This window comes from Nilaparvata lugens, chromosome 14 (assembly GCF_014356525.2).
Source record: "Nilaparvata lugens isolate BPH chromosome 14, ASM1435652v1, whole genome shotgun sequence".
NCBI lineage: Eukaryota > Metazoa > Arthropoda > Insecta > Hemiptera > Delphacidae > Nilaparvata > Nilaparvata lugens.
This window is the reverse complement of record NC_052517.1, coordinates 6009463-6024260: the sequence shown is the minus strand read 5'-3', so window position 1 is coordinate 6024260 and position 14798 is coordinate 6009463. Positions and strand designations below refer to the sequence as shown.

Below are 14798 nucleotides of genomic sequence, written 5' to 3'. Positions count from 1 at the left end.
CACATAATTTTGAAAAGATAGTTTTTTTTCAAATGTGTGACAAGATATCAAGAAGGCTCCTGCACTCATATTTTGTGTTTTTGACAAGAAAAGAAAGTGAGCTATTTTCAGGTTACCTTTTCATCAAAACGACAAAACGTTCAAATCAATTCAAGTGTTTTCTATCCTTATAAAACTCTACAAAATCATCTACCCGACATCAGTTAATAACACATAACAAAAATCATCAACAAAACAGGTAAGTCAATCAAAACATTTATCATTTCTAAACATAGCCCAAATAAAAAGTATTGATCTGTTTTTTACTTGGATAACTCGTTAGTTATGCAAATACGCAAGACTTTCTAAATATTTGATAAGTTTGAATTGTTTGTAAAAGTTCACTTTGGATCAATGTCAGTTTGTCTTGAATTTATCTATCTGTGTCGTCAAAAGGTTAAAGATTGAAGAGTTCAAATATTGTGCTACTTTGAAGAATGCTGTAAATATTTTTAAAACAAGATAGTTTCAACAAATATTTATTCTCAATTATAAAAGCTAGGCTTATACTTCTAATTTTTATATTCTAAACAATCTTTCAGTTGAAAGAAATGTTGATGGTTTTAGTAAAAAACTTTGATGAAAATTTTTTGATAAACCAAACATAACCTCAATTTTTTTTCGTTTTTTCAGGATGTTAGCGGGTGGACATGGGGATCCCAACCCCAATACAACCTGGTTACAAAGTCGAGGATTATGGGTAACATATGCAATATTCATGCTTACCCTACATTTGATTCTACTCAGTGTACCGATTCTCTCCATACCGGTTGCATGGACTCTGACAAACTTGATACATAACATTGTGAGTATATATATATATATTTATTCATTAATTGTACAGGCTCCCAATGTGTCCGTGAAATGAAAGATAAACAATTTAAAGATTTGCTTCGAGATAAACTCCTCAAACTTCTACTCTATTCCTTGAGTGAATAGGCGATCACTCGTTTTATTTATCTCTTTGACATGCCCTCTCGATAGTTTGTGTAAATTTTATAAACGTTTATGTTTTTTAATTTCCATGACGAAATCCATCCAGTGTAAAGACTGGTCATGGAATGAATGAAAATTGAATTGAGTACAATATACTGTCATCATAATAATATTATGATCAGGGAGAAAAAAACTAGGCTGAGCCTATACTATTTCTTTCCCAGATTTTATAGCCTAATCATAGAGGAAAAATAGCATCTGAATATATCTGATGATAAAGGGCATTATTTTATGTTCAAAATTTCTCTGATAACTAAAGCTGATAGTCTACGCGATGAAACTGATAGGTTAATTGTGTTCCCGATTCTCTTCCTTGACACAGCCTTTTATAGAGGATAGCTGATACCGGTATATCTTATGTAACATTTGCTGTTCATTCTTGTTGAAATAATCAATTAACCTACATTTTATTCGTAAAGAAAATATATGAATTAATGATAACATCCTAAATTGTTAGTTAATCATATTTCTACATTGTTGAAAAACAATCAGGCAACGTTGCGGAGGTAGAAGAGGAGAGCGCTAACTGTTTATTGGATTGAGGACAAGGATAGCAGTACCAATGTTAATCAAATACTGTCATTATAATGACACAGTATGGAAACTTGGCTAGTACCCTGACGCAAAAATCCGCCATCTTGTTAGGAAGCGCCGCATTGTAATAGTATTGATGGTAGGTTCGGATCACTTTAATGATCCGGATCAATTGATCTCGTTCACTGCCACGAGCCAATCAGAAGACCAGGATTGGAACTTCCCAAGGTCACGTGACGTGTCTAGTATTTGCGTCATGTAAAAAGCATTGGTTAGATAGGCGTTTGATTACAAGTTTCCATTCTGTACCTATTCTGTGATAATGTGGACCTCATAGCCCAGTCAATGAAGGTCCAAAAAAGCAGTTTCGATCCGAAAATTAAATAAAAGCTGAATTTCCCACCATCGATAGAACCCTCCCAGAGGGTCATTCTCCCAAAAGTCCCAAGAAATCCCCTTGGAGCTTTCCGCCCCAACCCCCTAAAACTTGAAAAATGCAGGTAAACACGGGAAATCAATTACCTCTGTAACCATTGATCGGAAATAGTTCTATTCTATGCCATTCGATTCGTTACATTATGGACTACAATATTGGTTATATTCATTTTTCCAATAAAATTAACAGTTTTCTTGATAAAATAATATATATGTAAAAAATTAGGGGGTTTGTGATTTGATTTTTTTGTTTTCTTCGATTAACTTCGAAACAAGTAGCTTTAAAGGGAAATGAGTCAAATAATTAATGTAGCCACTGTCATTGCAAATCCATTGATGTATATTGTTATGTATTTGCGATTCGATTTGACGCTGTGGAAGGGGAAACAGTCGACGCGGAACGGCGCGGCTGACTCTCTTAGCCATAGTAAACAGCAAACTGGAAATCAATTATCTCTGTAACCATTAATCGGAAAAAATCTATCATATGTCATTCGATTCGTTACATTATGGACTAAAATATTAGTCGTATTCATTTCCTCAATAAATCAAACAGTTTCCTTGATAAAGTAATATATATGTAAAAATTTAGGGGTTTTTCGATTTGATTTTTGTTTTCTCCGATTAACTTCGAAGCAAATAATCTAAAGAAAATTAGAAAAATAATTAATGTAGCCACATTCATTGCCAATCCATTTAAGTATATTGTTATTTATTTGCGATTCGTGTTGACGCTGTGGAAGGGGAAACAGTCGACGCGGTACGGCGTGGCTGACTCTCTTCACCATAGTAAACAGTAAAATACAGTAGTAGGACTACTGCTTTCCAAGTTGCATCTTATTCACACTATGGCGCTCGAAACAATCAATTTTGTCTATTGTTTTGACATGCGATGAAACTAATTTTTCACATTTCAATTCTCTAAAATCATTTTGTTGTTATATATGTGCTAAATCATGCATTCTATGACAGACAAAGATATTGTTTGCAACCGATAAAATATTCATACTATTACATGATATAATACATATTTAAAATATGTGTGTATGATCATAATTCTATGCTAAAATTTATCATAAGTTATGAATGTCAAAAACTGAGATAACTCATAGATTAGTCTACAATAGTGTTAACAGTGGCAATTTCCAGAAAAATCATAGCGTGCAGTGTTTGCTGTTTCTCTACAGTAGTTAATATTCTCCAAGCCAGGTTGATAATATACCTTCAGTTTAGCCAAATATATATGACGGCTGAGGCATAAAAAAATTAATACATTGGGCTTATTGAGTTGAAACTTTCTATGATTCTCTCTGTAAAGTAGCTTATCTTCCGTTCTTACTAGTTGAATCTACATTATTTAGACAGTCCAATATGAAAATTCAGTAGATTCTAAAGATGAAAGCCATGCAAACATACAAATTAAGGAAGAGTAAGCAGTAAGCATGCATAAAAGGTAGGAAAATCATGAAAGTGTTTCACATTTAACCACAAAGTACCCTACTGTATAAGATTAATTGAAAGATGTTTCATCATCTTCTATTATTTTTGTTAACATATCGATTTTTCACCTCCACTCGCATCTTGTCATTCATTACACAAGGTTGGCAGAAGCTTTTCTTTATGTCGATTAATTTTGATTGAAATTGATCTCGATTAGGGCACCAAAAGAATAAATCATTTTCTATTTGAAGCATCCAAATTAAATCAATTGAACATGATTTCTTATGACTTAGCATTCACAGATTTAGTTGGGTGAAGCTATTTGAAAAATGTACCTGATTATCAATTTCATGGTTTTTATACCATTCTAGTTCATTGTGATCATTGAAGGGTTGAAGTGATGAGTTAGTTCAAGTGAATTCTAGTACACAAGTATATTGTGCTTATAATGGGCTTTTCTTTATTTTCTATCGATGTTTTGCTCCAGTAGGTAGAGAAAATTTAAAATGTTGGTTTTACATTTTATAAGCTTTATAAATAATATAAATTAACGGTAATATTTAGTAACATTTGTTAATATTTGAACCGAATGTGAACAAATTAATCTACTTTCAGCTTGAAAATTTACAACTTATTAGGAGTACAGTGTTATCATATAGTATCTCAGGTAGGCCCACCCTTTTATTTTTTTTGTTCACGTGATCTGATGATATTCATTCCATTATTAAGTGTTTAAATTATAAAGAGTGATGAAACAAGATAAAACACAAGAAAAGCTATGAAAAGAAATTTTGAATCTTCATTTTTCACAAAATAAGGATAAGTTGAAGGAGTCGGACACATAATATATCATGAAACTTCGTTGAAAAACATCAATATCTGAAACTAGAGTTATCAATTTGTGTTACCTCTGACTGGTATGGAGAAGGCACACTTCAAATTAATATAATAAATTCTGTGAGCTAACAACGAAATCCTGATTTTTATCATGAGCATGGTTAAATCAAGAAAATTGTAATATTTTTTTAGAGTATTGAAAAGTGAAAATCTATATACAGCGCATGACAAAACAATAGACAAAATTAATTGTTTCGAGCGCCATAGTGTAAATGAGATGCAATGTAGACAGCAGTATTATACTGTTTACTATGGTGAAGGGAGTCAGCCGCGTCGGCTGTTTCCCCTTCCACAGCGTCAACTTGAATCGCAAATACATAACAATATACATCAATGGATTCGCAATGAATGTGGCTACATTAATTATTCGTCACATTGTTCTTTAAAATTACTTGCTTCGAAGTTAAACGGAGAAAACAAATAATCAAATCGAAAAACCCCTAAATTTTTACATTATATTATTTTATCAAGGAAACTGTTCGATTTATTGAGGAAATGAATCCGACTAATATTGTAGTCCTTAATTTAACGAATCGAATGACATATAATAGATTTTTTTCCGATTAATGGTTACAGAGATAATTGATTTCCAGTTTGCTGTTTACTATGGCTAAGCGAGTCAGCCGCGCCGTTCCGCGTCGACTGTTTCCCCTTCCACGGCGTCAAATCGAATCGCAAATACATAACAATATACATCAAAGGATTTGCAATGAGAGTGGCTACATTAATTATTTGGCTCATTTTCCTTTAAAACTACTTGCTTTGAAGTTAATCGAAGAAAACAAAAAAATCAAATCGCGAACCCCCTAAATTTTTACATATATATTATTTTATCAAGAAAACTGTTAATTTTATTGAAAAAATGAATATGACTAATATTGTAGTCCATAATATAACGAATCGAATGGCATATAATAGAACTGTTTCCGATCAATGGGTACAGAGATAATTGATTTTCCGTGATTACCTGCATTTTCCAACTTTGAGGGGGGCTAGGGGGGAAAGCTCCAAGGGGATTTCTTGGGACTTTTGGGAGAATGACCCTCTGGGAGGGTTCTATCGATGGTAAAAGATTCAGCTTTTATTTAATTTTCGGATCGAAAAAACCTTTATTGACTGGGCTATCACTATAGAATAAGAACAATCACTAGTTTCAAGTTTCAAGTTTCAAGTTTTATTGTCTACATCAGCAATACAACAAAATAAAAAAAAAAATAAAAATCTCATCAGATACCTATAACTAACAATTTAAAGATACTAAGCACTTCTGAAAGGTTAATTTGGCACTATATAATAATGTATCATTAATACAGTAGAAATTAACTTTTAACTTATAAGTACACAGCTCATATCAACATTTTGGAATAATGTAACTGATGGTGGAAATGAACCTTAACATTTTATGTGAGAACCGATGCAAACAAAAATACTATTCACAAAAGAGCTTCCGCAAAGCCCTTGTCCGTGAATAGGAGTTTGAATAATGGGACATATGAAAATGATATGACACATACACACACGCATTCACACAGTCATCAATATTCGACAATTGACACATCGGAGCATTCCCCTCGTTACTTATATCTCATAGTGATATAAACTTCATGTGAACAGTGGGGAGGAAGCCACCACCTATAAATCGACCAAAAGGTATTTTAAGGCAGAAAAAAGAATTTAAGACAGAAGAGAGAAGAAGAAGAAAAATGTTTAGGTTTCATGACAATTTATTTACTTAGCTTACCACTCTGAAGAAATTTTCAATTTCCAAAGGTGAATGAAGCCATAGCCAACACTTCGTTTTACGGATGAATTGTTTGCAAATTTTCAGTTTCCTTATTTCCTCAGGAAGGATATTGTGAAATTTTGGTCCCAGAAAAATGAAACATCTTTGGAAGGTGGTACAGTTGGGTTTGGGAAGTCTCACCAGCATTCGTGTAGTTTGCCGTGTAACCAAACTGTCTTGTCCAATATTTTCCATCAAATATCTATCCCCACTCATTTTATAAAACAGGGATAGAACTTTCAACACATACATATATCTAAAAGGGAGAATCCCCAATGATTTAAACATAGGGAAAGTATGAGCCCGTCTACTAGCACCATAAATGACCCTAATGACAGATTTTTGTAGAACTATAAGATTTTTAAAATGTGACATGAATGTGGAAGCATAGCAAGAAATGCCATACTCCAACCTACAATTGAAAAAAGCAAAATACATCATGCGAAGAATAGATACAGGGAAGAACTCTCTCAATCGATAAAATGTTTTTACTAAATATAGAAGGTACCTTTTTATTTTTCTTATGTGAAAGTCCCAAGTTAAACTCTGGTCCAAAATCAATCCTAAATATTTGACGGATTCTGATTGTTTTATAACTTCACAGTCACAACCCACCGAATCACATCCAAATTGATGGTATTTAATAGGATCTGGGAAATAGAAAGTTGCTGACAAAGAGAAGTTTATGTAGGAGGTTTTAGCTGCATTAATTGCTAATTTGTTGCAATCAAACCAACATCGCAGATCAAATAGATCATGCTGAATCATTCTATGCAATTCTCTTTCGTCTTTGGCTGAGTATGCTAGGGCTGTGTCATCAGCAAAGGATGTAATGGATCCATTAAAAGTATGAGAAAATAAATCATTGATGTATACTAAAAATACTAAGTGATACAGTATCAACACGATATGATACAGTATCACCACATATGATACAGTATAATATTAACTTGATACTCAAAACTATGATTTGATACATTAATTTGCTATCTGCTTTGTTGAATGATGGACAAGCAGACAAGCAATCAGGTAGGTTACCAGCAGCCAGGTTACCTGACTGCTATGTCGTAATTTAGTTGTTCAAAAGTGATGAATTGTTTTGTCAAAATATCAAGTTGTTTCCATTGAATTTAATAATCCTATTATATAAAGCGAGAAATATCTATATATCTTTTTATACTTTTATATCTGGCTATTTATGTTCAACGGATCTCGAAAACGGCTCTAACGATTTTCACGAAATTTGGATCATAGTATAGGTTTATGATATAAAAATTCGATTACACTAGGTCTCATCCTTGGGAAAACTCGCTGAATGACATTAAAAAGGATAATTATTCATCCTTGGCTGAAACAGCTGTGGATAGTAAAAAAGTGAGTGAGCGAGTGATTCTGTGGAAAATCAAAATATCGCATCCCCGAAATTCATAAGCTGACGTATAACCAGCTGTAAAATATAAACACGATCATTTTAGAGAATTTTGTTCTGTTTATCAATAAATAAAAATAACGAGCGAAGCTCGGTGCTATATATAGGATCATATAGATGCAGAGTTGACATCCACAGCCATAATACTTGAAATAAGACAAAAATATATGTACCTCACACAAGACTGAAAAAAGTATTAACTAGTCCTAATCATGTATCCTTGAAACTTTTTATTAATATTCTGCCAGACTCAGCCAGAAACTTGCCTTTAACAGTATTCCGACAAAAACTTGAAAACCTTCTCTTACAGTTCCCACTATACTCGCTTTCTGATTTCCTCCAGCTGCCAGTAGAGAATCATTTTTTGGAAACCATACGTGATAGTACTCTGTAGTCTTTTATATTTTTATTTATTTATTCATATGCAAATACAATTCAGGTAAAAACAACAGGCATTTGCCCAAAACTGCTTCAAACCTTAATTTGGAATACACAGTCTAAAGGTTATGCTACTTACGTAACTTAAATGATAATTCGTACACAATTTTGAGTCCAAAAAATGTATCTACTACTGAATTTATTAGATTGATCAATTTCCAAATACGAATCCAAACAAAACTCTTCCTTCACAATTGCAAAAAAATATTGAAAATTTTACTCAAATCCACAATTTCATGTAAACATCAAAACATATGATCATTTATGTGTTTATATTTAAATTATGCATTATAATAAGTTGGATTATTTTACTCTTGATATTATTGTTTTATTGACACATATGGAGGAAACCTTAAATAGAGGTTTCCAATAGCATTGGGTTGGTTTGTGTCCTGAATGGAATGAAAATTTTATTCTATTATTTTGTTATTTTATTATGATGTATTTATAATACATAATTTGACGTTTCCGATAGCATTGTTTGTATGCACTAAAGGAATAAAAATGATTCTTATTCTTCTTTATTTTTAATTGATGATGATTCATCTTTTTCAGCTGCATTTCATATTCCTGCATATACTGAAAGGAGCCCCTTGGATCCCTCAGGACCAGGGAGATTGTAGGACACTGACTCATTGGGAACAGATAGACTATGGAATACAATTCACTTCTACAAGGCGATTTCTAACGGCTGCTCCAATTATTCTGTGAGTTTCGTCGACTTCTCAAACACAAATTTTTTGGAGAGAAATATTTATTGACCGAACGAAGTGAGGTCTAAGATTCAAGTCGACGGTTTGGCATTTCTCTCAATGTTTAAATGTTTATATGTTGCGCATTTACGGCGAAACGCGGTAATAGATTTTCATGAAATTTGACAGGTATGTTCCTTTTTGAATTGCGCGTCGACGTATATACAAGGTTTTTGGAAATTGCATTTCAAGGATAATATAAAAGGAAAAAGGAGCCTCCTTCATACGTCAATATTAGAGTAAAAATCTGGTGTGGCGCACTCACACAACTTTCCTTGCCGTTATGAAAATTGATCACCTGACGCTAGTGTACCCGCGCATCTCAAGTCTACTATTCAAAGATTTGAGCCAGCTGGTGACAGGGCAATAACGCTGGAGACACACATGTGGTCTGCTATCTCTTCATAGTGAATGATTTAATAGAATCAACAATAATTTGCAATTGAATAATCACATTTTCTCGAATTTAAAGCTTATTTTCAAATATAGGTGAAAATGTTACTGAACATTAATTGTAGAGATTTTCATGCTCAATCTACTCCACTTGTTTTTTTTTTGTTTCAATTGTATCTGAAGCCTGATAATTGGGAATCTATCTGCATTGATGGGGCGGAGCTCCTGAAATTTTTACAGATATGGGACTTGTGGCAGTTGATAGAGCTTATCGATGACTATTTCAGGTATGAATTTGATCAAAATCGTTGGAGCCGTTTTCGAGAAAATCGCGAAAAACCCTGTTTTTGACAACATTTTCGCCATTTTAGCCGCCATCTTGAATCGCATTGGATCGAAATAGTTCGTGTCGGATACTTATAGTGTAAGGACCTTAATTTCCAAATTTCAAGTCATTCCGTTTATTGGGAGATGAGATATCGTGTACACAGACTCATATACACACACGCACACACACACACACACACCACACACACACACACACCACACACACACACACACCACACACACACACACACACACCACACACACCACACACACACACACACACACACACATACAGACCAATACCCAAAAACCACTTTTTTGGACTCAGGGGACCTTGAAACGTATAGAAATTTACAAATTGGGGTACCTTATTTTTTCGGAAAGCAATACTTTCCTTACCTATGGTAATAGGGCAAGGAAAGTAAAATCAGATTATAGAATTATTCATCATAAATCAGCTGACAAGTGATTACACAGATGTGTGGAGAAGCCAGTCTATTGCTGTATTTCCATAAGGTCTATAGTTTCAATCAGGTACTTGTGGATGAGAATACTGCGTGAGGTCTACTGTTCACAGAACTATTAGTATAAAAGGAAAAAAGAGCCTCCTTCATACGCCAATATTAGAGTGAAAATCAGACTATAGAATTATTCATCATAAATCAGCTGACAAGTGATTACACAGATGTGTGGAGAAGCCAGTCTATTGCTGTATTTCCATAAGGTCTATAGTTTCAATCAGGTACTTGTGGATGAGAATACTGCGTGAGGTCTACTGTTCACAGAACTATTAGTATAAAAGGAAAAAAGAGCCTCCTTCATACGCCAATATTAGAGTGAAAATCAGACTATAGAATTATTCATCATAAATCAGCTGACAAGTGATTACACAGATGTGTGGAGAAGCCAGTCTATTGCTGTATTTCCATAAGGTCTATAGTTTCAATCAGGTACTTGTGGATGAGAATACTGCGTAAGGTCTACTGTTCACAGAACTACTAGTAAATGTGGTTGTGACAAAAATAAAATAAATGTGTTTTTTCAAATATGCAATTCTTATTCAACAAATTTTATTAATAACAATATTTTTCTGTTTTACAGGTTTCTGCTGACCTGTTTCTACACAAGGAATGCCACCAATCATTTTATTATAAATTTTATATCTTTGGTTGTGGTGGTTCTACCTAAATTGCCACAGTTTCACAAAGTCCGACTTTTTGGTATCAATAAATACTGAAAACTCTCTCCCAACAGATGACAGTCGAAAAAGTATTGTACAGTATGCCAAACTACATGGGAAGCAACTCTATTGGTCTATGTCTCTAAGGCCCGGTTGCGCAAAGCCGGTTAAATTTTAACCGTGATTAATTTCAGGAGAACCAATCAGAGAAGGCGTTTTAGAAAAGACGGCTTTTCTGGTTGGTTCTCGTAGAATTGATCACGATTAAAATTTAACCGGCTTTTGTGCAACCGTCACTATGTCTCTTAAGCTGGCCAATAACTGTAGATCACACACTCACACACATACACGTGTCAGCATGCATGCTTTATCATCAGCGAGGGGCTTCTAGCATAAAATGAACAACCAAAAATTAAATGAACCACTGGAAAATTAAATGAAAAAGACCAAGAAATTGTCAAAAAACCACAGATTTATTGATACTTAAAAAGACCGGTTTCGGTTATTACACCATTGTCAATCTCTGATAAACTCAGACTCTGTTGATCAGAGATTGACAATGGTGTAATAACCGAAACCGGTCTTTCTAAGTATCAATAAATATGTGGTTTTTTGACAATTTCTTAGTCTTTTTCATTTAATATGAAATATCGGGGACCGAGCTTCGCTCTGGAGTACAAAAGCATGAACAATTTATTACAAAAGAAGAAATTATAATAATATTCATAGTTCATACAGAAATGTTCTATCTAATCACAGTGAATTTAGATTAATTCCCAAAGGAATGCAAAAATTTCCCTCACAAAGGCCCGGTTGCACAAAAGCCGGTTAAATTTGAATCCTGATTAATTTCACGTGAACCAAATCAGAGAAGACAATTTCAAGAAGATGGTTCTACTGGAATCAATCAGGACTGAAAATAACCCGGCTTTTTTGCAACCGGCACTAAGTACCTGATTTAATGACAACAAAAGTTCACAGCTGAGTCATAATTTTGATACTCCCACACACATGAACTCGCTCACTCACTTCCATCACCAACAGACGACGAAATAATTATTATCAGCAGTTTTTCCAAGTATGAATAATAATTATCCTTTTAATGTCCTTCAACGAGTTCTCCCAGGGATGAGACCTAGTGCAATCGAAAGTTTATATTATAAACTTACTATGTTCAGAATTTCGTGAGAATCGTTAGAACCGTTTTCGAGATCCGGTGAAATACAAACATATTATAAACAGAAATTGCTCGTTTAATAGTATAGGATAAATACCACAATATCAACTTCTCAACTACACAAAAAGCACTGGAAAATTATTGCGAATTGTAATGATAGACAAATAATTCAACCTCAAATAGAGCAGGCTAATAAGGCCGGTTGCAGACGAACCACTATCGCATGTGGGATGTGGGAGCGATTATTTTCCATGTGTTGTACCACAAACGCAGCGCATATGAAATGCATTGGCAGGCATGGCAGTGGCACTGATACTTCCATATGGCGTTGCGCGCTGTGGTTGCGATTGTGGTACCACTGGTTTGAGCACTAAGCTTCCCCCAGCTTCTGTACCACAATCGCAGTCGCTGTGACTTTGAAAACAGCTGATAAAAACACCCGAGTATGATACAAACCTCTGAAAACTGTTGCACTAATGCGCGTTTCTCGAATGTAGTGTGAAAGTCTCTCTGCGTTAGAGCCTGTTCACATGACAGCGATTTATGCTCGGTTGTCGCGCGGTTGACAAACCGAGCGTTTGCTAGGTATAGGAAAACACATGCAACGCTCGGTTTGAGCAATCGCCGGCGAATCGCGGCGGTTGTAGTCTCCAGTCCAACCGCCCGGTTGTCGCTCTGTTGCCGGGCGGCTCGATATACTAGAGCAGGCATGAGAGTGTACACATGTCTTCAGTCAATCGAGCGGTTTCGAGCAGAGCAGTTCACATAGTGCACATTCTATTTCAATTTCAGTTCAATTGAAATTTATTCTATTAAAATTTCCAGTTAGTTTGTAAAGGATCATAATTCATAGTAGGGTAAACTAGCCCACGTTGGGACACTAAAATTCAAACAGCTATAACTTGGACAAATATAAAAAAAGTTCTTCATTTTTTATTTTATATTGATTGTATTTGCTTACACTTTCATGGCAACTGCGATGATTGTCTGATTGTCAATTGATTTTCTTATTGTTAAAACAAGTTTTTTAAAGTATAAAAAATTATAAACTCAATCTCCCCCATCAAAACATAATCTTTTAGGTTATTTAGGTACATAATGAGCTATTTTTAGTAAATTGAATAGCTTTCTCAAAAATTGACATTTTCATAAAATTTTGGTTTTATTCAATCAACAATACCATGCAGAATATCTTCTAAATCTCTTACCGTATTTGAAATGTTCTGTTCCAAAAATGTAAACTTTAGGCGCTCATATCTAAAAAAGTAATGATCGGAAAAAAATGTTTTTCTGAGAAAACTTTTCCATTTTGATAGCTAGATGATATACAAATCGAAAAAAATTGAAAAATATCACCAGTAGAAAGTTTAATTTCAGCCTCTGCCTAGTATTAACCGAGGGCAAACCGCTCATGAATCGCTGTCATGTGTACGAGGCTGGCAAATCGAGTGATTTGCTAACCGCGCGACAACCGAGCGTAAGTCGCTGCCATGTGAACAAGCTCTTAGTCGTATTGTTTTGTGGTATGTCGGTCCCACATCCTAGATGCGATAGTCTGCAACCGGCCGTTGATAGTCCTAGATTCGTCTGCAAACGGCCTAGAAAGTAAACAAAAAATCGGATACACAAAAGCCAAGCCTCAAAAAATTATCTCGAACTATCTTTAGAAGCCTTTAGCTGTGATGATACATCAATGTATGACGACATGTGTGTGCATACATATGTTCATCATGCATGTCCTGTCGTTAGTGGCCAGCTCAACGGTCCGGTTTTCAACTGTACAGTTGAAAATGTCCGACAAAACGTAATCGACCTGAGAGGTAGTGTGTATTTTATTCCAAGTTACAAGTGATAGTTTCTCTATAAAAGACTGAACCAATCTTTCAATCGCCAAAAATTTGGGCTGGATAAAATATAAAAAATACAAAAATAAATATTTTTAACGAATGTAAATTGTTGTTGAGATAACATGGTTCTTTAATTTGATTTATCTTAGGTTTTCTATTAAATTATTTGTAATGGGTGATTTATAATTGTAACATAAAAGTTTACTGAATATGTTTTGCATTTGAAAAGTTGATATTATTTTGTTTATTTATTTAGTTTGATATTGTTTATAGAGATACCTAATTATAATTTTTTTATCAATTTATTTACCCATCATAAAAAATAATTAATTTCAATGTACCGTATTTGAAATGATACTGTGGTAAACCTTAATTAGTATTGTCTTATTAATTCTTGATTGAAGAAAAATATAATCTATTTATAATTATTATATGTGCATTGAATGGAATAATTGTGTAGATATAGATGTTAAATTTTATACGTATGAACTTGTAAAAGCATTTTATTGTAGAATACATAAATAATAATTGTAGTTTGTAGAAAGTATTAATGGGGAAGTATGTTCGTCTATTTTGTTGTTTAGGATTAATATTATGAATAATGTAGTTGTTAATAAAAATGTTGTCAATGAAAATTGATATATTATTAATTTTTGTCTTTTAATCTATCATTATATTATCTCTACATTATTAAGTATTTCCTTTTCCGTATATAGGAAAGATATGCCATGGTATAGGGCGTTTATGTTGTAAATGTCACAGTTAACTGAAGCCGATAGTCCTAGTAGTTGTTTTTGGTGAAGCTATGTGACGCTGGTAGTCTCTCATACTGTGCCCTTCTTACATTCTTACACTCACAACAACACACTAATAATCAGCTGACTATATCTGTATTTTTACAGAAACGGTAAGATACATATATCGTCAGCTAATTAAAAGTGAATTGCTCATGTTCGCGGCGCGTAAATCTGTACGCACCTTAATAAGTAAATAAAATCAGCTGATAGTTGCAGTGATAGTAGTATTACTTTTTCTGATCAAAATTTTCAAGTTTATTTCAATATTATTGAAACTTTCGGATTGTTTAGTGTTATTTCCGGCTCTTATCAACCCTTCGAAATTCAAAATTCA

At 33.9% G+C, this 14798-nt stretch overlaps 1 protein-coding gene across 1 annotated transcript; it reads left to right on the top strand.

The window, feature by feature from the left end:
* Positions 1-79: 79 nt before the first annotated feature.
* Positions 80-14314, top strand: LOC111053832 (ORM1-like protein). Its single transcript, XM_022340763.2, has 4 exons — positions 80-238; positions 673-844; positions 8547-8698; positions 10565-14314. Exons 2-4 carry the CDS (start codon positions 674-676, stop codon positions 10698-10700), a joined length of 459 nt encoding a protein of 152 aa, XP_022196455.2. The 5' UTR covers positions 80-238; position 673; the 3' UTR covers positions 10701-14314.
* The last annotated feature ends 484 nt before the right edge of the window (positions 14315-14798 follow it).

What these genes read in the sequence shown, in the direction of transcription:
- LOC111053832 (XM_022340763.2), top strand. Translation starts at nt 674, where the DNA reads ATGTTAGCGGGTGGACATGGGGATCCCAACCCCAATACAACCTGGTTA. An exon ending in CAAACTTGATACATAACATT is followed by an intron (nt 845 to 8,546) that starts GTGAGTATATAT and finishes CATCTTTTTCAG; the next exon opens with CTGCATTTCATATTCCTGCA. An exon ending in ACGGCTGCTCCAATTATTCT is followed by an intron (nt 8,699 to 10,564) that starts GTGAGTTTCGTC and finishes TCTGTTTTACAG; the next exon opens with GTTTCTGCTGACCTGTTTCT.